At 41.7% G+C, this 22522-nt stretch overlaps 2 protein-coding genes across 3 annotated transcripts; one reads left to right on the forward strand and one right to left on the reverse strand.

Moving 5' to 3' along the window:
• Positions 1–14528: 14528 nt before the first annotated feature.
• On the forward strand, positions 14529–17014 carry LOC133653985 (uncharacterized). The gene is made up of 3 exons (XM_062053877.1): positions 14529–14988; positions 15373–15591; positions 15896–17014. The coding sequence occupies exons 1-3, from the start codon at positions 14723–14725 to the stop codon at positions 16047–16049; spliced, it is 639 nt and encodes a 212-aa protein (XP_061909861.1). The 5' UTR covers positions 14529–14722; the 3' UTR covers positions 16050–17014.
• LOC133653983 (uncharacterized) lies at positions 16107–22087 on the reverse strand. 2 transcript variants are annotated; one of them, XM_062053876.1, is made up of 12 exons: positions 22003–22087; positions 21780–21934; positions 20613–20723; positions 20378–20492; positions 19618–20201; positions 19351–19551; positions 18996–19182; positions 18632–18880; positions 18342–18466; positions 17928–17974; positions 16954–17102; positions 16107–16826 (listed from the first exon to the last, which is right to left on the reverse strand). In XM_062053876.1, exons 1-12 carry the CDS (start codon positions 22070–22072, stop codon positions 16639–16641), a joined length of 2181 nt encoding a protein of 726 aa, XP_061909860.1. In that variant the 5' UTR covers positions 22073–22087; the 3' UTR covers positions 16107–16638. The 2 variants fall into 2 exon arrangements, with proteins under 2 accessions (XP_061909860.1, XP_061909858.1); XM_062053874.1 differs by having other exon boundaries at positions 19351–20201.
• Between the last annotated feature and the right edge of the window lie 435 nt (positions 22088–22522).

The following is a 22522-nucleotide window of genomic DNA, read 5'->3' on the forward strand; positions in this document are numbered from 1 at the left end:
AGCAGGTAAAAGACATCTCTTACACAAAAAACTTTGTTTGCACAGAAGAACCCTGCATTTATCTATTTGAGAAGACGTGGTTAACACAATCAATTTAAATATTGCTCAATTAGGTACAGTTATTATGTATGCCAAGCTTGTTTGCTAATGTGTGCTTAGGTGTTGTTTAGCTGCTATCTCTCAGTAGCCTAGAGCAGTGGTCCCCAACCACCGGCCCGCGGACTGATTGGTACCGGGCCGCACAAGAAATAAAAAAATAAAAAATATATATATATATATTTTATTTTTTTTATTAAATCAACATAGAAAACACAATATATACATTATATATCAATATAGATCAATACAGTCTGCAGGGATACAGTCCATAAGCACACATGATTGTATTTCTTTATGAAATCCCCCCCCCCGGTCCGTGGGACTAATTTACAAGCGTTGACTGGTCCGCAGCTACAAAAAGGTTGGAGACCACTGGCCTAGAGCCTACAATGTTTACTTTTTGTAAAGGACTTCACTAAAGTACAAAAAGAACCAACCCTGTGTGTTTATCGGAGGGCATTTAGCTGTTAACTGTTGGGTTTTACATAAGTAAACATGCTGCAGGAATGCTTGTATCGCAGCTTATATCAGAGAATTTAGATGTTAGCCGATATCATCCGTTACTTGTTTTTTTGCTGATACTGGAGTTATATCTGATATCATCCGTATTGTGACACCCCCGAAACACATACAAAACTAATTAATTAATTAATTAATTAAAATGTTTTATACCACATATTGTGTTCTCCAGCTGACTTGGAAAGTTAGTGTACACCTTTCCAAAATGAACCATAGTTTGTAGAAAGTCAATACATGCATGCATGCCAAAGATTTCTCAAGAGAGCTTAAGTACTTGTAAAGAGTGGCTCTATAGGTGTAACTGCAATGCAGATGACATCACTCTGAGCAGAGAATTGCATTAAGGGTGTCTCTGAAAAGAGATCTTGCCACCTAAAATCATTAACGAGCCAAATGTACTCTTTAATGTGACAGCACTTTGTAGTTGTTCATGAAGGCGTCGTCAAAGTGAGGTTATGCACACCAGCATATCTGCAGGCTTCAATGTGTGAAACAGGCACATCCTCGGGGACCGTATGCGCAGTAATCAGCTGTGAGCTATAAGTCGTTCTATTATACTGTCAGCACTTCCATATTTTTATCATAACACATTAACTGGATCCACTGCCTCCCTCAAAAGCTTTTAGGCTGCACTTGACACTTTCTACGCTGAGTAATTAGACGGCAATCCAGTGTCAGATCAACTCCACCAACCCCTGTCACCTCATTATATCACATGACAAGTATTTGTATCTAAAACTTCAGTTACCTTGACAAATATAATAGCTGTGTCTCAATTGGGCGGCTGCATCCTTGCCAGTGCCCTTTTGTGGGGTGCTGAAGTCATTGCGGTGCACGAAGGCTGTCCCTATTTAAAAAAGCTCCAATAATAATAATATAATAATACAAAACTTCAACTATCGTAATGTTGAGTAAGGGCGGGGACAACTGGCGTAACCCGGAAGTGTCCTGTAGGCTAGACCAGTGTTTTTCAACCTTTTTTGCAAATGTTTTTAGTTGAAAAAATCCGCACCAACAGCAGAAATCATAAAAAAGCGAAACTCAGTTGACAGTAAAAAGTCGTTGTCGCAATTGTTGGATATGACTTTAAACCATAACCAAGCATGCATCAATATAGCTCTTGTCTCAAAGTAGGTGTACTGTCACAACCTGTCACATCACGCCCTGACTTATTTTTGAGTTTTTTGCTGTTTTCCTGTGTGTAGTGTTTTAGTTCTTGTCTTGCGCTCCTAGTTTGGTGGCTTTTTCTCTTTTTTTGGTATTTTCCTGTAGCAGTTTCATGTCTTCCTTTGAGCAATATTTCCTGGATCTTTTTTGTTTCAGCAATCAAGACTATTTAAAGGCCTACTGAAATGAATTTTTTTTATTTAAACGGGGATAGCAGATCTATTCTATGTGTCATACTTGATCATTTCGCGATATTGCCATATTTTTGCTGAAAGGATTTAGTATAGAACAACGACGATAAAGATTGCAACTTTTGGTATCTGATAAAAAAAAAGGCTTGCACCTACCGGAAGTAGCGTGACGTAGTCAGTTGAACATATACGCAAAGTTCCCTATTGTTTACAATGATGGCCGTATGAAGTGAGAGAGATTCGGACCGAGAAAGCGACAATTTCCCCATTAATTTGAGCGAGGATGAAAGATTTGTGGATGAGTAAAGTGCAAGTGAAGGACTAGTGGGGAGTTGAAGCTATTCAGATAGGGAAGATGCTGTGAGAGCCGGGGGTGACCTGATATTCAGCTGGGAATGACTACAACAGTAAATAAACACAAGACATATATATACTCTATTAGCCACAACACAACCAGGCTTATATTTAATATGCCACAAATTAATCCTGCATAAAAACACCTGCGTGTTTGTTATGCTAGCTCCTAGCTCCTCTGCTAGCTCCTAGCTCCATAGAACACGCCAATACAATTCAAACACCTGATCAACACACACAATCACTCAGCCCAAAAGACCGTTTACCTAACCCAAGGTTCATAAAGCTTATATATTTTTAAAAAGTTACGTACGTGACGCGCACATACGGTCAAGTTATCGAATGTTTAGCAGCCAAGGCTGCATACTCACGGTACCTGATATTCAGCTGGGAATGACTACAACAGTAAATAAACACAAGACATATATATACTCTATTAGCCACAACACAACCAGGCTTATATTTAATATGCCACAAATTAATCCTGCATAATAACACCTGCGTGTTTGTTATGCTAGCTCCTAGCTCCTCTGCTAGCTCCTAGCTCCATAGAACACGCCAATACAATTCAAACACCTGATCAACACACACAATCACTCAGCCCAAAAGACCGTTCACCTAACCCAAGGTTCATAAAGCTTATATATTTTTAAAAAGTTACGTACGTGACGCGCACGTACGGTACGGTACGTGTTATGCTAGCTCCTAGCTCCTCTGCTAGCTCCTAGCTCCATAGAACACGCCAATACAATTCAAACACATGATCAACACACACAATCACTCAGCCCAAAAGACCGTTCACCTAACCCAAGGTTCATAAAGCTTATATATTTTTAAAAAGTTACGTACATACGCAAAAAAAAGCCAAAGCTGCATACTCACAGTAGCACGTCTGCGTCTTTGTCATCCAAATCAAAGTAATCCTGGTAAGAGTCTGTGTTGTCCCAGTTCTCTACAGGCGTCTGTGTATCCAAATCAAAAGTCCTCCTGGTTAGAGTCTCTGTTATCCGAGTTCTTCCATCTTGACTGCATCTTTCGGGAATGTAAACAAAGAAGCGCCGGCTGTGTACTGTTGTGGCTGACTACGTTCGAAAAATACGTCCATTTCGCACCGACAACTTTCTTCTTTGCTTGCTCGGCTTCCTTCTCCATAATGCAATGAACATGATTGAAACAGATTCACGAACACAGATGTCCAGAATACTGTGGAATTATGAAATGAAAACAGAGCTTTTTCGTATCGGCTTCAATGTGGAAGGCATACCCGTGTTCGCCGGGCTACGTCACACGCATACGTCATCCTCAGAGGCGTTTCGAACCGGAAGTTTAGCGGCAAATTTAAAATGTCACTTTATAAGTTAACCCGGCCGTATTGGCATGTGTTATAATGTTAAGATTTCATCATTGATATATAAACTATCAGACTGCGTGGTCGGTAGTAGTGGGTTTCAGTAGGCCTTTAAGTTGTTTGTATCCTTCTTTGTAGGGACATTGTTGATTGTCATGTCATGTTCGGATGGACATTGTGGACGCCGTCTTTGCTCCACAGTAAGTCTTTGCTGTCGTCCAGCATTCTGTTTTTGTTTACTTTGTAGCCAGTTCAGTTTTAGTTTCGTCCTGCACAGCCTTCCCTAAGCTTCAATGCCTTTTCTTAGCGGCACTCACCTTTTGTTTATTTTTGGTTTAAGCATTAGACACCTTTTTACCTGCACGCTATTTCCGACATCTACAAAGCAATTAGCTACCAGCTACCACCTACTGATATGGAAGAGTATTACACGGTTACTCTGCCGATCTCTAGACAGCACCGACACTCAACAACAACACATAAATATAAATATAAATACACATAAGTATAAATAAATATAAATACACATATAAATATAAATACACATAAGTATAAATAAATAGCTTACTTAGGCAAAAAAGGGAACAATAATATAAACATGAACAAGAGGTAGATTAAAAAAAAAATAACAGGGAGTATTATTGCCAAATTTTCAACAACTTTTACTCTTCTGTCATTGCAATGAATGACGCACGTGAGTGCCACTGACTCCAATCATTAAAGGTGTGTTCAATATACTCTGAATTTCATTTTTAAAATGTTGATTTTTTATTTTAAACAAGGCACTTACTGTAACTTAAATCTATATCTGCGGCCTGACAAAATCTAGCCTTTAAAATGATCAGAATTGTGAATTGATGTATTTGATGTAAATTTAGTAGTAAAAAGAAGATTGATTTATTTCCCATTTAAGGCTGCTGAGCACATCATTCAGGTTTCTGTACGGTTTCAAAATAAATACTGTATTCTTAAGTAACGTTTGTTTTGTTTTGTATGTCATCTTTTATATGACATTGTTCTTCAAATAAAGATTACAAAAAAGAAAACCATGGTAACAGTGACGTTGTGCACGATAATAACTGACGTAAAACAAGTTGACGTGGACTGATTGTGTCTTCCAGTACCGACCAAGGAGTGACTGTCACTACACGATCGGCAGTTATATTTGTGCATGCCGCCGCTGTTTTACTATGGTTTTCTTTTTGTAATCTGTGGGGTGGGTATTTTTTTATGGATATGGATTAGTTGGTCAGTTGTTTCGCCTACGACACTCGATGGCTTGGCGTAGCTTTGTTGTTTAGTGTGGGTGCTATGGCTCGGTTGTTTGGATTGGGGAGTGGAGGTTCTTTGGTGGGCAGTGGCGTTGATGTCTCTGCTTTGCATGTTGGCGTTTGGGCTGGTTAGCGGACTGGCGCTGGTTGGTCTCCATGGTTTTGTCGGTCGCGGTTTTTCAGTCGTTTTGGTTTGGTGTGGGCACCTGTGGCTGCTGAGTCTGGTGCGAGGGTGGTGTCCACTTTTGTGGTACGTTGTCGAGGCTAGCAGACTTGCCGGCTTCATTTTCGTTTGTTGTCATATTGGTTGGCTTGTCGGCCTACCTTCGCTCTCTGCTGCAACCGTCCTTCGTGGCCGATGTTGTGCCGTAGTCTGACTGCCGGCTTGTCGGGGGTTATCTGTCGGGGGGTAGCGCACGGCCAGCCCTGTTGGGGGTAGTGGGGGGATGTTGTTTTTTTTTTGCTTGATTATTTATTTATTTTGGGCGCTGAAGACTAGTGTTGCCCTCGTAGCCTGCTTGCTCCACAGGGCTGCGTCTCTGTAGCCCCTGGGTCCCGCCACCCACCCCTTCCAAAAGCCCGGCTTGGTGTGGGCCTGCTGGGCACTTTTGGTGATAAGACTCGTAATGTTAATTCAAGAAATTGAACATAAGTACTGAAATTCAGTCTGACCTACTTGTAAGGTCAGGTTTTTTGCGAGGCTGGTGGTCCGGAAGAGAGACACCATCATTTCCCCACTGGACCCTGGGGAAAGCAAAAATACCCAGATTCGGACATTTCCACCAGGAACTAGGTGGCGAGCCAAGCAGAACCCTCCTGCTGAGTGTCCCCCATTTTTCTCCTCCACGGACTAATGGTGGTTATTTGGTGTAATTGTTGCATAGATTATGTTTTACAGATCATCTTCAAGTTGCTTTCAGGATGCGCCATTTTGTGGGCGGCCTTATTTACTGGGCTCCACTTCGACAGCGTCTTCTCCCTATCAGCCATGTTGTAGTTTTTGCGCTTCTGTTTGGAGTCTACAGACAGATTTAAGTGAGAACCATAAGCTACTTTGCATTAAAAATGGCAACAGCAGAGGATGCATGTGCATGTACAAGCCAGTCTGCCCCTAAACAAGAGGATAGAGAAAAAGAAGGAACTTATTTATTACAGCGTCAGACTACAATAGCGGACTCCCACAAAGCTCTTGGGGTAAATCTCTACCATATATGGAGTTATGTGGAAGAAAAAAAACAAGTTTGGCAAATTCCAAACAGCTCGTTTGGAGGAAGTGTGAAGGAAGGCAAGATTGTTTTATAAATATCTCCGTATGTTTCCACAGTTTGATTTAAAATTTTCGGCACATATGCAGATCCAAAATACACAACAACAGGTACCACTAAGTAGGAAATGTTGGTTTTGCATATTAGGTCCCCTTTAGTGGACATTCATTTCGTGCTACAGGGACATGGTTACTGACTCTGACACACACTTCCAGAAGAGACAATCACTAATATAATACCTATGAATCAGTGACATCAGGTGAGGCATAGATGCCTTTGGAGTTTTTTATTCTTTTTTTAAACTTAAATTCCTATGCTCTAATCATTGTTAATACAAGTTGCACATTAAAAATAACAAGAAAAGAAAGGGAGTAATTCACGTTCATTAAAAACGTAATTGATAATGATATTATGATATGATAAATAGGACAAAAATGTATTTGATAAAATCAGGTTTTGGTACTTTTGTGTGTGTTCATGTGTTATTAAACGTAATTTTTTTAGTAATAATTTTTATTTTTTTATTTAACGTTTAACAATGACCTAAAAATAACTGTGTCGTCCATTTATGTTGATTTTTTTCATTATTGTTTTACACTTTTCAGTCTTATTTTTAGTATTTAATACACAGTAGACTTTACATGCAGTTTCAATTCCAAGAAGTTATATCACAGCCCATACTAAAATGTTTACAAACTCTCTTGGGAGGTAGAAGGCTCTCAGTGACAGGCCTTGTAGTTCAGCTGACATTCATAGACAGAACCCGCCTTCATGACAGCTCTGCTCAGAAGAAAGATAAACCCGCCAACATAATGCGAGCGTCCATGTTTCTATGAGCACCATCACGCTTGATTTCCTTACTCGAAACAAACTTTGCTCCTTCATTTTGTTCTTTAGCGATCTGACGTCAGTGTGTAGCAGGAATACAATAAACTTACGATTGTATTGTCACATCATCGGACAGATCAGCAGACGTGGTTGCTCCCATAGGCGCCGATCCCGTGGGTGCTTCGGCGCCACGGACAATGCCGAGCACCCACGTGGGATTGATGGCAAATTATTTCTCACCACCAAGTAAAAACCATGCATGCTCAGGCCCCTTCTACACTAAGCCGGCTAAGGTTATCCAGGGTAAATCCCACCTAACCTTATCCTTGTCTACACACACACAATGGTCGTTTAAGACCCCCTGCCCCCTCCGTCAGCCGGCGCAACGCGACCTAATACGCATGTGCGGAAAATGCACACGTCATAGTCACCTCCAGTGTTGCTTTGTGTGCAAGATCTTAAATTTAACTTATCTGAACAATATCCAGTGTTGTGGTATTTCAATTAACTGGAATCCAGTGTGCTGTGGGGACCTATCGTAGTGAATCACACCTGAGCCATCATAAATTAATCAAATCTTTATTAGACACGTGAATGTAAACAATGTGACAAAGAGCACTTTACAACAATCAAACTAGGGATCTAGATATCTGGTCAGGACACTCCTCACTCTTTTGCCTTCACCTTTAATATCCATTTGTTTTTGGTGACTTTATATACTCTGGACCTAAACGTTGGGTCCGCAACATACATGGCGGACAATAACTGATACAGTCTGCTTTACCAGTCCAAAAGCATTCGCCGTTTTCCATAGTCTTTCCTCGACGGCCGGGTAATACAAAGCACACGCTACCTTTTTTTATCACATCCACGCATTCTCGTTGACTCTCCTTCGACAAATGGACAAAGTTTTTCGGTAAGTACAATCACAGCTGACCTGGACATTCGAAAGTTATCTCGCCGTCTGAGAAGTGTTGTATCCAAAATAGCTGCAATCGCTTTCTCTTAAGGTATTCATGTGTGATTTCCACAAGCGTCTGTACAGATGGAAGGAGAAACACGGGCATGTCTGGATGCCCGTGTTTACATTGTGAAACCCAATATCTAAGTAGCATTTTTAAACCAGTGTGGGTGGCACTGGGAGCAGGTGGGTAAAGTGTCTTGAACAAGGACACAACGGCAGTGACTAGGATGGGGGGTGGTATAGCTCAGTTGGTAGAGTGGCCGTGCCAGCAACTTGAGGGTTCCAGGTTCAATCCACGCTTCTGCCATCCTAGTCACTGCCGTTGTGTACTTGGGCAAGACACTTTACCCACCGGCTCCCAGTGCCACCCACACTGGTTTAAAAATGTTACTTAGATATTGGGTTTCACAATGTAAAGCGTGTTGAGTCACTAGAGAAAAGCACTATATAAATATAATTCACCTCACTTCACTTCAATCGCCTCCATATTTCCAGTGGTTACCTCCGAGTTACGAAACCACTTTATTATGAAGCTGGCTGCGGCTTTCTGACGTCACTTCCTGTGTGGAGCGCGGTCTTTCTGGAGTCACTTCTTCTCCGAACTCAGTTTGTAAACGATCAATGAGTCCATACAAAGCTAAGAGCCGGAGATTCAAGAAATACACGGCGCACTTACTCATATAAAAAATGGTCAGAGGAGAAGGACCTTAAATGATAGTTTAGTGTGGCTGAAACGGGGCTTAGGCTAATTAATTATTTGTTTAAGGGATTGTCCGGCTTAGTGTAGACATAGCCTCAGAAAAGTAGCGTCAGATTTACCAAACGTCCGAGCATCCACTGGCAGAAATGTAGATAGGTGCCTAGGGTTGCTCTCATCGACGATTACCCTAACAATCAGTGGCAGAAGCAGTTCTTGTACATAAGTCGCCATGGTGGTCAGTCCAACACAGACGTATTGCAGTCGCACAACACAGACTAAGAATACACTTCGAAAACACTTGGAAAAAAACCACTATGGCCTAAGAAATGGCAGCAGCATGAGTCCGGGTAGCCAGCAAGCAGTGCAACGGCACCACGTATCGAAACATGACACCATTTGATTTTACGTGAATCGATACCCGGTAGTACCGATGGAATTCGGTTGATGCCAATAAAAGTACCGAATTCGTACTTTTATTTATTTAATTTTTTTTTCTTTTTTTTTTTTTCCTTTTTTTTAAAATATATTTTATTATTATTATTATTATTATGTATTTATTTATTTTATTTATTTATTCCCCTACCTCAGGGGGGGGGGGCTCGGCGGGGCGGTTGCTGGTTGTTCCATCTCCATCGTTGGGGTCCCTGCGGGTGGGGTGGGTGGTTCCTGTGGCCCCGTGCTGGGTGGTCCTGTGGCGGCCGGCTTGGGTGGGGTGGCCGTGGGCCAGCCTCGCCGCGCTCTCCGGGGGTGGGGGGGGGGCTCGTGGGGGCCCTGTTGCCGGTGGGGCGGGGGCGGTCTTCCCGTCCGGTTGCGGGGGGTCTCCGGGCCCCTCGGGCGGGGCGTCCCGCCTTTCTGTCCGTGTGGGGTGTGGTCTCTCGCTGGCTTGGGGTCTGGCTGCCCCCTGTTTTTCTCGTGCCTTGTCCTCTGCCGGGTGCGTCTATCTGCGGCCTGCTGCTGGCCCTTGTGGGCGGCACGGTGGGCCAGGCTCTGGGGTTCCTGTTGCTGTCCGGCTTGGCTGCGTGGGGGCGGTGGCCCCTGGTTCCCTGGGCACCACACCGCCGTACTCTGGCTCCCGCACACACTGGGAGTCAAATGTATTGAACATGCAAATTCACATATACTCACACACATACATACAGACATACATAGGTACCTACGCTCCCACATACATATACAAATAAATACAGTACATATTTACACACTCAAAGTTCGTACATCCACACGCACATTCATTATACAAACATACTGTATACACATACTGTACATATACATTCACTGTAAAAACATACATATACACATACTGTACATATACATTCACTGTAAAAACATACATATACACATACTGTACATATACATTCACTGTAAAAACATACATATACACATACTGTACATATACATTCACTGTAAAAACATACATATACACATACTGTACATATACATTCACTGTAAAAACATACATATACACATACTGTACATATACATTCACTGTACAAACACACACATACACATACTACACATACATTCACTGTACAAACACACACATACATATACTGTACATATACATTCACTGTAAAAACACACATTTACACATACTGTACATATACATTCACTGTTCAAACACACATACTGTATACACATACTGTACATATACATTCGCTGTACACACATATACACATACTGTACATATACATTCACTGTACAAGCACACATACACATACTGTACATATACAAGTACATATGCACACATACACTCATGCACATAATCACGTTTCATCAGACATATATTAACGTTGTTGCCCTAGGGTAAACTGGGTATAACACATGGCACACTGACAAAGCTTAACCTATTGTTACTATAACAATCTACAAGGTTAAGGTTGCTTCTCTTTCTTCCCCTCCATTTTTCTGCATTCTTTCGTATCTCAAGTTATCATTACGTATATGTATTGTTGCATTTGAACAATTATATTGTTGATAATAAAGGTAAAGTACTGGTATTGTTTATTATCAATAGCACTATTTCTATTGGTATTCATATTGCTCCATTTTTAGTGTAATAATGCTCATTGTCATTTCTGTATTTTTTTTTTTTTTTTCGCTAACTGCTTATTTGCTATTACTTTTACCATTATATTTGTACATGTCGTATTTGCTGATGTTGCTCTGTTGTTGTTGTTGTTGTTGTTGTTGTTGTGTTTGCTGTTGTTGTTTTTGTCTCTCTGTCTAATCCCCCTCTTGTCCCCACAATTCCCCCCTCTGTCTTCCTTTTTCTCTCTTTCTATCCCCTCCTGCTCCGGCCCGGCTGCACCAAATGATAATATAAATACATTTAATAAAGTCAAAATACAAGTAAGGCAACAAGAGAAGTATCCTACACTTCTCTTTTGTAAAGTAAATCTGAACAGCCGATATGGGCATCTACATCTGCTATATGATTTGCCCGAGAAGCTGGGCAGGACATTATAAAAAAAATAAATAAATAAAAAATAAATAAATAAATAAAATAAAAAATAAAAGTACCGAATTCGGTACCCATCCTAGTTTCTTACCTTTTTGTATTTGTATCTAAAGCAGCATTATCCATCCTTTATGAAAACGTCCGTGTTATGATCATGTTTTGTCTTAAAATCCAGTTTAGAGAACTATTTGATCTTGGATATGTTAGGATCCGCTGCTCGGATCAGTTTGTTTACAGTTTAGTGTCACGTGTTTGTTTGTTTCTGTTGCCATGACGGCAGATTATGCTCAGCTGCCTCTGGTTAGTGTTCGAGACGCTCACCTGTTGTCCGGGCACTAATCAGAGGGCTATTTAGTCTTCGCCCGGGCGGCACTCTGCCTGGCTTCCTAATTTGCTTTTACGCAACAGTTAACGACCACTTTTGATTCCTGCTAGCTTTCAGGCTATGCTATTTTGCTTGCTAGCTCCCACGCTAGTCGTTTTTGTTTTTTTCCTGTCCGATTTAGTTCCAAAATAAATCATTTTCCTACCTGCAAGCTGTGCCCGAGCCCGTCTGCATCCTTGGGAGAACACCTCGCACCACGATGCGACCAGGTCGTTACAGGATAATCCTCCATATTGGCAGACTAGGTTGTCCCGATACCAATATTTTGGTACTGGTACCAAAATGTATTTCAATACTTTTCGGTACTTTTCGATACTTTTCTAAATAAAGGGGACCACAAAAAAATGCATCATTGGTTTTATTTGAACAAAAAATATTAGGGTACATTAAACATATGTTTCTTATTGCAAGTTTGACCTTAAATAAAATAGTGAACATACACGACAACTTGTCTTTTAGTAGTAAGTAAACAAACAAAGGCTCCTAAGTAGTCTGCTGATGTATGCAGTAACATATTGTGTCATTTATATTCTATTATTTTGTCAAAATTATTAAGGACAAGTGGTAGAAAATGAATTATTAATCTACTTGTTCATTTACTGTTGATATCTGCTTACTTTTTCTTTTAACATGTTCTATCTGCACTACTGTTAAAATGTAATAATCACTTATTCTTCTGTTGTTTGACACTTTACATTAGCTTTGGATGATAACACAAATGTAGGTATCAATCCGATACCAAGTAGTTACAGGATCACACATTGGTACTTTTTAGAGTACCAAATATGATTCATTAGTATCGCGGTACTATACCAATACCGGTATACCGTACAACCCTATGTCTGACATACTCATTAATTCATTCGTTTTATTCCATTTAATCCAAAGCAATCAAATCAAGTTTTTGCATCAGACAAACAGAAACAGAAACACTGTATTACAAATGCCATGTTCGTTATAAAGTTATTTGAAAATAAATTGATAAAAACCACTGGCTAATGCTGGTTAAACATTGTAGAGACATGTGTCTGCTAGCTCGAGCACCCCCACTTCTCCCAGCAGTGATCAGGCATTAGAGGACCTGAGCCTTCAGCTTTTCGTTTCTCTATTTTAGAATCAGATTATCCAGAATAAGGTTCGACAAGGCATGTGATATTGCAATGCTATGTGGGTGCCGGGTAGCCATTTTTGCTGGACATAGGTTTTGTTTATATGGCTATACTGTACCCGCGGTATTGTGATAGAGAGCAACAAACAGGATCGTACAACATTTTTTAAAAATCGGGGGGACTGCACCGAGACAAACTGTACCATATTCCGAAGGCTTGCTACCTCAAAAAAATAAGTTAAATTGATGGGATAGATCCATATGAGCACATATGAGAGATTTGAGTAAGCTATCAAACTTACAATAAAAACTTGAAAATTCCACTGTGGTACAAACTAGAAATTATTAATTAATGTTGTAAAAATGTATCTGCAAACATTATTTTAGCGACATTGTGCAAGCAGAACTGCAGCAAGACACGCCTGCTATTTTTCTTACAGAAAGAGGTGAAGCAGCATGATCGGTTTGTGTGCAAATGTTGTCCTTTTCCCTCAAGTGCTTGTTAAACGGCTATTTTAACCATCCAAAAATTACATGTTTAATGGAAAATAAATTAATGTTTGTTTCATGTTTTTATTTTTCGTTTTATGGGGGGTTAGGAGGTTCCATCATGACAAGTGAGGCTCCGTCTCACCTGCCTCCACTGACTGCACGTCCCTTCTAAGAATGCGTTCAATTCAAACACACAACCTATGCATGAATGTTTTCCCAGAACACTTGTGAAATGACAGCGAAAGAACGATTCAATCAGAGTTCACGTGTGCCCAGCAATAGAGGGAAATAGCGGTCACAACCACAACTCATCAGAACGTCTGCTGACCCATTGCATCACCTCTGAAAGCACAACCATTACAATCCATTTCAGCCCGTTTCAACGAAACAAATTGCAGAATAAATCACTGCAGCTAAAATCATGAAGCCTTTTCTTTCCTGTAAAGAATCAGTTGTTCGCTGCGAAGAGCAAAACCCTCATTTTCATTCAGCCGTCACAAGTTATTGTCTTTGTCATCTTTGGCCTGTTGTCGTTCCACATATCTCTCTAAACATTTTGCATGCCCACACTGAGAGCAGGTTTTGGCCATAAGCCTGGATGGTCCCCATAGTTTAATGGCGTTCTACATCTGTGTTCAAGGCAAAAACTCACTGAGGCTATTGTAGTGAAGAGATATTTTGGAAAGGTGAACAGATGGTGATGCTTTTTGAGTGCAGCATGACTATGCTTGGAAATCATTTTAGTAGTTCTTAGGTTGACTGTTGCCTGACGTCATGAACAACTGAACAGTTTCTAACATCAAGATGTTTGACATACAAGGTGACCAAGATCTCTGGAGTCAAAAATTCAGGTTCAGGAGTTCTTCTGGGCCCAATGTTTTCTGTACTTTTTCCAAATTGTATTTATTTATTTGAGTCATTATTTTTAACTAATTCTGTTTAAAAATGTTGGTAACACTTTAGTATGGGGAACAAATTAGTAACATATTGGCTCTTAATTAGTCATTATTAAGTACTTATTAAGGCCTTATTCTGCATGGCCTTATTATACAACCAGTAAGCCGGTAACACTTTAGTATGGGGAACATATTCACCATTAATTAGTAGTTTAATAACATGCAAATTAGTAACATATTGGCTCTTAATTAGTTATTATTAATTACTTATTAATGCCTTATTCTGCATGGCCTTATTATACAACAAGTAAGCCGGTAACACTTTAGTATGAGGAACATATTCACCATTACTAACCCTAACCCTCTAAACCCCCAAACCCTTACCCTAACTCTATCCCCAACCCTAACCCTAACCAAATAACTCTAAATTAAGTCTTAGTTACTTAAAGGCCTACTGAAATGAAATTTTTTTATTTAAACGGGGATAGCAGATCTATTCTATGTGTCATACTTGATCATTTCGCGATATTGCCATATTTTTGCTGAAAGGATTTAGAATAGAAAAACGACGATAAAGATAGCAACTTTTGGTATCTGACAAAAAAAAGCCTTGCCCCTACCGGAAGTAGCGTGACGTGGACAATTGAACATATCCGCAAAGCTCCCTATTGTTTGCAATGATGGCCGCCAGATCTGAGAGCGATTCTGACCGAGATAGCGACGATTTCTCCATTAATTTGAGCGAGGATGAAAGATTTGTGGATGAGGAAAGTGCAAGTGAAGGACTAGTGGGGAGTGGAAGCGATTCAGATAGGGAAGAAGCTGTGAGAGGGATAGAGCCATATCGCTTTGAACCCGACGCTGATGAAGACGGTCAGGAGGACGCTGCTGCTATTGATGCTGGAGGAGCACACGACATAGATCGCCTTGAGAATACAGAATGGTAATATGTTATTTATTTATAGACTAGTTTTAGTTTGTGGCCTAGTCTTGCACTGTTACTGTTAGTGTTACAACTTACACCCCAGGCCTATCTATACACTAAGTATCTATCATTGACACAATGTGTTACTGTTAGTGTTACAACTTACACCCCAGGCCTATCTATACACTAAGTATCTATCATTGACACAATGTCAAACCTAATTAATTACCCATTATTTCTATGGGCCACAGCTCCATATACCGGCAATACTAAAAATATGCATGCAGATTAATAAGATCCACAACAAGACAATGATAATATTAATTATTCCACATGTTTGCAGATTGCAGGTGTCAATAATATGAATTGATTTACAAATATTATGAACATTTCTATTTCCAGGTGTACATGTCAAAACTGTGTGAACATGGAGACAGTGGCTGAGTGTGTCTGCTGTAGTGAAATAGAGGCAGTGACCAGAACGATGGAGGAGGAGGGGGTGAAGACGTGCATCATAGACCACCATGGCTTTCCATCTGTGTGTCTGGATGAATGGGTGCTGCAGACAGCGTATAACGCCTACAAACAGCAATATGGCATGCTGCAGCAACAGCAAAATGAGTGAGGCACTAATAAGTTTAAATAATTCTTTATTCTATCAACCTTTGGAAGATAAGTCAGAATGAGCACTTTCTTATCTTATTCTTATTCTGTGAAATGTACTGTGCTACAATGCACATGACATTATATATCATAGAAGTATTACATAGATGGACCGTAGATGTCAACAATATTTACAATTTACTGCAACAGTAAATGACAAATGAATAGAATGCATGACAATGTCTTTTGAATCTCAGAGAACAGTGAGTCACTGTGTATCCATGTCCGGATAATAACAGCTGCCATCATTTGCTACTTGCAGGCGGAGACGACACACAGCCTATCGACAGTTTGTCCGCTTCTGCTGGGGATATCTGGGAAAGGACATAAGGGTGGTACTACCAGCTTGTGTAGTACATAAGATTAGGACAACATTCCCATCGATGGACTACACGGGGTTCCAAGACGTGCAGTGACTGCAACAGAATCTACATGGCCACTGTACTTAATCAATAAAATCAATCAATCAATCAATCAGTCAATCAATCAATGTTTATTTATATAGCACTAAATCACAAATGTCTCAAAGGGCTGTACAAGCCACAACGACATCCTCGGTACAGAGCCCACACACGGGCAAGGAAAACTCACCCCAGTAGGACGTCGATGTGAATGACTATGAGAAACCTTGGAGAGGACCGCATATGTGGGTAACCCCCCCCCTCTAGGGGAGACCGAAAGCAATGGATGTCGAGTGGGTCTAACATATTAGTGAGGGTCCAGTGGAGCCAGCAGGAGGCCACCCCGAGCGGAGACGGGTCAGCAGCGCAGATGTCCCCAACCGATGCACAGGCGAGCGGTATACCCCGGGTCCCAACTCTGGACAGCCAGCACTTTATCCATGGTCACCGGAATAACCCCTCCACGTGGGGGGGGGGCAGAGGAGAAAAGAAAAGAAACGGCAGATCAACTGGTCTAAAAAGGGGGTCTATTTAAAGGCTAGAGTATACAAATGAGTTTTAAGATGGGACTTAAATGCTTCTACTGAGGTAGCATCTCTAACTGTTACCGGGAGGGCATTTCACACTTACCGAAGCGACTCCTGTGCTTGGCGATGGCTTCCTCCTTGTCTGGCTTCTCCAGTTCATCGCAGAGGAAGGGAGGCACATCCACAGTGACGCTGACTGGTGTTCTCTGGTCAGGGGTCTGTCTGCAGCCAGCAACAACCTCCCTGATCAAGTCATCTACGTAGCCTGCAAAATACAATTGTACATGTTCCTGCTCACAACATAATATACTCATGGAGAGTGAAACTTGACAGTATTATTATCATGATACAAAGTGTCAAGTGTTTACATGTTTTGTGTCCTCTACACTTACGGTATGTTGGCTCTGTCGCGATTTTCTTGACCACATGGCCCCCTGCTTTATACTTCGGGTAGCGTACTGCATAGCGCTCAGCACCCGCTTGTGTAGTGGCTATAGGGCGGCTCGAATTTTCGTTCCAGTGCAGCCCAGCAAGCAGGTTCCTAGGTGTGGTAACAGAATAATGTAATAATTAGTACTAAAGTCGTCGTCGTCGGCGGTCACTCGAAACGAGTATGACTGTCCTCCATCCGGGATGTTAGGGTGGATTCCCTATATGGAGGACGCCTGTGCGTGGAATCTTTTAATGTGGGGAGACTGGTGCACGGTCAGCCACCACACAGTCCTTGGCATTGAGCGGGCCAGGGTCCAGTGGCATGGAGACCAAGACGACTGGGGACCCGTCTTTGCTGCAGCCTTCATCCGCCTTCCCAGCCGTTGTGGTGCATTCCGCTGCCGCCATCTTCCGCCTGGTCCACCGTTGAGGCGGTTTTCACTATTCGCCCATAGCTGGGGTTATTTACCCATAGCTGGGACAGGGGTTGACTGGGCACCAGGGCATGTCCACACACCGGTGGGCCTGCATGCCCCGTCTCTGGGGCCCCCTGCTGCTCCGAGATCCCGTACAACTTAGCCTGGAACCGCGAGGTTCCAGTTACCGTGTGTGGCCACGAGGAGGCATGTACGAGTCTTGACAATGGAGAGGCTATGTACCGGCTGAGGAGGCTTATGCACTCGGCTCCTCTTTTCGCCCTCTGAGACAGAGGGCTAGCCGGCGGCACTAGCTGAAAGCAATGAGTATCAGGCAGAAGCAGCATGCAGCATAGCAAGCAAAAGCGGCATGCAGCATGCACCAACTACAGGTACTACTACTCCAAGGCTACTGCACTAGACGCATCACATCGCCCTGTGCGATGTTTTCTGCACACACACACGTGTACTAAAGTATGGCACACACTAGTGACACTTAGATTAGTGTGGAAACATACCTGCACAGCATTCCGATGTATGAGAAGACATACATTTTCGGTGCGAACTGTATAAGATAAAAGACACTTTATTCAGTCATGCGTCCATACAATGTGTGTGTAAATTTATAAATTGTTTGTAAATTTGAATACAAATGTTTGTGTATTAAACTGTTAATAGTCAGCTATTAAAGCTTGATCTCCTGCAGTAATGAAGCTGTTTTGTTTTCAATGTTAACACCACGCCAGAATTGTTTGCAATCTTTCTCACCAAGATGCCAGCCACTATGTTGGACCTCCAACATTCTCTTGCTTACACTGACTGTATCAAGGCTTCATTTAGTATGCTCTAGTATTTTGCTCCCTGGCCACCAAAGTCCTAGTGGCAGGTGGTAACCACCGACACCACCTACAGGCGATCAGTCTAATTCTCACCTGTATGACAAGGCTATGGAACGCCTCCACCTTGGAAGTCTGGTGTTCACCCGACAGCATGGCGATATCTTTTAGCAGGGACTTGTTGTTGACCACCTCCTCCAGTTTCACTGCTGAGCGTGAACCTAAACATAAATTTAAAATAGAACAACGTTTCTACAAAAATGTTCCAGTCAACTTAAACTGGTTATTTACTTACAAGTTTATCTGAATTTTTTGACTTTCAAAAGATGTGCAGGAAAATACTGCTAGTCCCTCACTGCTTTCGGGCAACTTATTTGCCTACTCACTTTGTTTGAGCCATTTCTTTTGCCGTTGCAGTTGTCCATGAGTACAAATTGGGAAGAGGTCGCCATGGTCCTTGTGGATGTTCTGAATGTGTCGCTCCACAGACTTCCACTTGGCAACCAGAAGTTCCCCCTCTCCAGGCGGTGTAGACACTGCTGCCCAGTAGAGGTGGTTGATTATACTTTGCACCCAGGGCTTCAGGTCTTCACAGTCCTTATGCTTGGCGATGGCCTTCAGTTTCTTTCCGATGGCTACAAACAGAAAAAAACAGAAATTTGTGGATTAAATACAATATCGCATTCATCTGATCACTGATATGTACACACTACTTCACAACTTGTCATGCATACAAATAATCCAACTAACATTTTGCAACATGCCAGATGTCATAGCAGTGCCGTGTATTGGGCATGTTTTCACGAATCCATTTAGCGATCTGTCTGTGTCTGTCTGTCACCAGCACCCCGACATCCAGGTCCCAGCTGATCAGCAGTTCCACCATCCTCTTCAGTCCTTCCATCTCCATATGGTAGCTGCCAAGACATTCGTTGCTCTGAAATATATATAACAGAAAAGGAATGAGCAAAGAAAAAAATGAAAAAGGGGCTTAGTATACATTGAAATGGTTAATGTTATTAGACAAATTTACTAGGATAATTCTGGAAAATCCCTTATCTGCTTATTGTGTTACTAGTGTTTTAGTGAGATTATATGGTCGTACCTGTACAACCTGAAGGTCGAGAACCACATTGGCCACAAGCTCCATTGTGGTGTAGGTACCGAACTTGGCGCTGTGTCCCGGACTGTCTGCTCGCCCATCACCACCAAGGACGAGGGGTCGGCCTTCCACCTGCAGCATGGTGAGGTGCGTCCGTTGCTGTTCCTCCCACACCTTTTTGATGGCTGGCTGCAGGATGAGCTCCTGGTGGTTGAAAAATGTCCTCTTCACATACGTGACCACTCCGATGCTGTTCAGCACTTGCAACACCTTGCCAGAAGATGCCCCAGCGAAGAGGATGCCAGCAGACAGCAGGATGTTGCCCGCGGCATAAGGGCCAATGTTTGGCTGGCTGCTCCAACTACTCCTCTGGTCACATGATGCACATTGAAGAGTCATGGTCAGCTGTGTACCGTTCGAATCCCAAGAAGGGCTTATGTCCTGGCTGCCACAGACTGGACAGTGACACCACTTGACGAGACTCTGGAGGCACGACTCAAAGATGATGTACTTCGGTTCCTTGTGGCAGCCCTCTTCATGCATCTGGTGAGTACATGGGCGATCTGGCGACCCGTCAGATTGACACGGATCCGATGTCGTTGACTCACTCGGCACATAGCTGTCATCGGAAGAACCACCAACAAAAGGCGCAGTGGGACTTGATGCTGGTCCTTCATCAAACAATGCAGGAGGTGGTCGTAGCTTGGCTTGCATTCCAGACACACCTGGAGCTGCTATGTTAGTCTGCATCTCGGGGCTGTCAGATGGAGCTGCTACACTTGACAATGGGACTTCACTAACCCTGGCCGGCCGAGCTCTAACCCTCTCGAGGATATCTGGGGTCACCTGGTGTCCTAGCAATAAAATCAAGCACAAGTTGTTTTATATAATCTGTTAAAATTAAACTAGAATCACATAATAATTATTGTCTTTGAATCACCTAATTTATCTGTCTACTCTACTCTGCACAGGCAGCGTGCAATGTGTACTGTGATGTGCAGAATCATGTTCGTCACCGAAATAGACATACCCTTTGATCTATGATGTATTTTCCCTGTTTGGGTGCTCTTGCTACTGGTCATTGCTGTTGGTGCTGTCCCAATCGGTACCCAGTCCGTCTGGCATCCTTGTTCTCTTGTATTTCCCTGGAAATGGAGAAACAGCTACATGTAATATGGATACCTCATTTACATTAATTATGAATACTTTTGGATTGGGCTTGAACTGTAATCCATTTGAACATTGATTAGGAAAACAAATCGAACCTGATCTTGATCGCCCTCCTCATCAGGCAAATCTAGTGCCATTGCCATTGGTTCATCCACCGCATCCGCCACTGATGCCGTAGTCGTACTGTCCATGATCTGATCTATTGTCTGTAAATGTACAAATGTACAATACTTTATATTATTGTCTATTGTAATCTATTGACAGTATTGACACTATTGACAGTAATGTCAGTAAATGTACGATACTTTATACTGCAGAAGAACTTGACTAGAACTTGAAGCAATAATTATATGTAGACTATTTTATTGTTAATTTATTTCATTGTTCATGGAGTAGTCCAGTGGTTCTCAAATGGGGGTACGCGTACCCTTGGGGATACTTGAAGGTATGCCAAGGGGTACGAGAGATTTTTTTTTAAATATTATAAAAATAGCAACAATTCAAAAATCCTTTATAAATATATTTATTGAATAATACTTCAACAAAATAAATGTTTAGAATTAAGTTCATGAATCCAGATGGATCTCTATTACAATCCCCAAAGAGGGCACTTTAAGTTGATGATTACTTCTATGTGTACAAAATATTATTTATAATTGAATCACTTGTTTATTTTTCAACAAGTTTTTAGTTATTTTTATATCTTTTTTTCCAAATAGTTCAAGAAAGACCACTACAAATTAGCAATATCTTGCACTGTTATACAATTTAATAAATCAGAAACTGATGACATAGTGCTGTATTTTTTTTCTTTTTTTCAACCAAAAATGCTTTGCTCTGATTAGGGGGTACTTGAATTAAAAAAATGTTCACAGGGGAAAATCACTGAAAAAAGGTTGAGAACCACTGGAGTAGTCTATGACTGTGTGTGTTAGTTTTGGTTGATTGATTGAGACTTTTATTAGTAGGTTGCACAGTGAAGTACATATTCCGTACAATTGACCACTAAATGGTACCACCCCAATAAGTTTTTCAACTTGTTTAAGTCGGGGTCCACTTAAATTGATTCATGATACAGATATATACTATCATATATATACTATCATCATAATACAGTCATCACACAAGATAATCACATTGAATTATTTACATTATTTACAATCCGGGGTGTGGAGGTGGGGGGGTTTCAACAATTGAGAACAAAGAAATGGATATTGGAACAGTGTAGTCTGACTATGAAAACTGGATATCAAGATTCTTACCCTCTTCCTTTCCCTTTTGGCAAATGCAGACCTCATGTGCCCAGTCTGTCCGCTTGTGGAGGGGGTCGGGTGCTCCGGACTTGTCCGTGGTCTATCGAAAATAGTTGGCTTCGCACCTTTCTTCAGCACGAGTCGACGAGTGCTGATTCCCATTTCTGCCATTCGCAAGGGACCCTCTTCGAAACATGATCTTTCGAAATGTTCGCTGCATAATACACTGTACTTCGTATGTGTCGTCCAATCCAACCGTGTTCGCTTGACTTCTTTGTTCCATAGTAAAGCTTGGCCGCCATCTTTTGGGAAAAGAAACAATGAAACACCGGTTGTGTTTTGGTTTGTGTTGCTACATCCAGCAGCAACACACCGCTTCCCTACAACTCTCTTTTTTGCAGTCTCCATTGTTAATTGAACAAATTTCCAAAAGATTCACCAACACAGATGTCCTGAATACTGTGGAAATTAGCGATTAAAACAGAGCTGTTTAAATTGGGAGGGACCTATTCCAAGATGACGCGTTCAACTGCCTTCGTCACGCGCATACGTCATCATACCGCGACGTTTCAGCCGGATATTTCCCGGGAAATTTTAAATGTCACTTTATAAGTTAACCCGGCCGTATTGGCATGTGTTGCAATGTTAAGATTTCATCATTGATATATAAACTATCAGACTGCGTGGTCGGTAGTAGTGGGTTTCAGTAGGCCTTTAAATTGGGAGGGACCTATTCCAAGATGACGCGTTCA

This window comes from Entelurus aequoreus, linkage group LG07 (assembly GCF_033978785.1).
Source record: "Entelurus aequoreus isolate RoL-2023_Sb linkage group LG07, RoL_Eaeq_v1.1, whole genome shotgun sequence".
In the NCBI taxonomy this organism is placed as follows: domain Eukaryota; kingdom Metazoa; phylum Chordata; class Actinopteri; order Syngnathiformes; family Syngnathidae; genus Entelurus; species Entelurus aequoreus.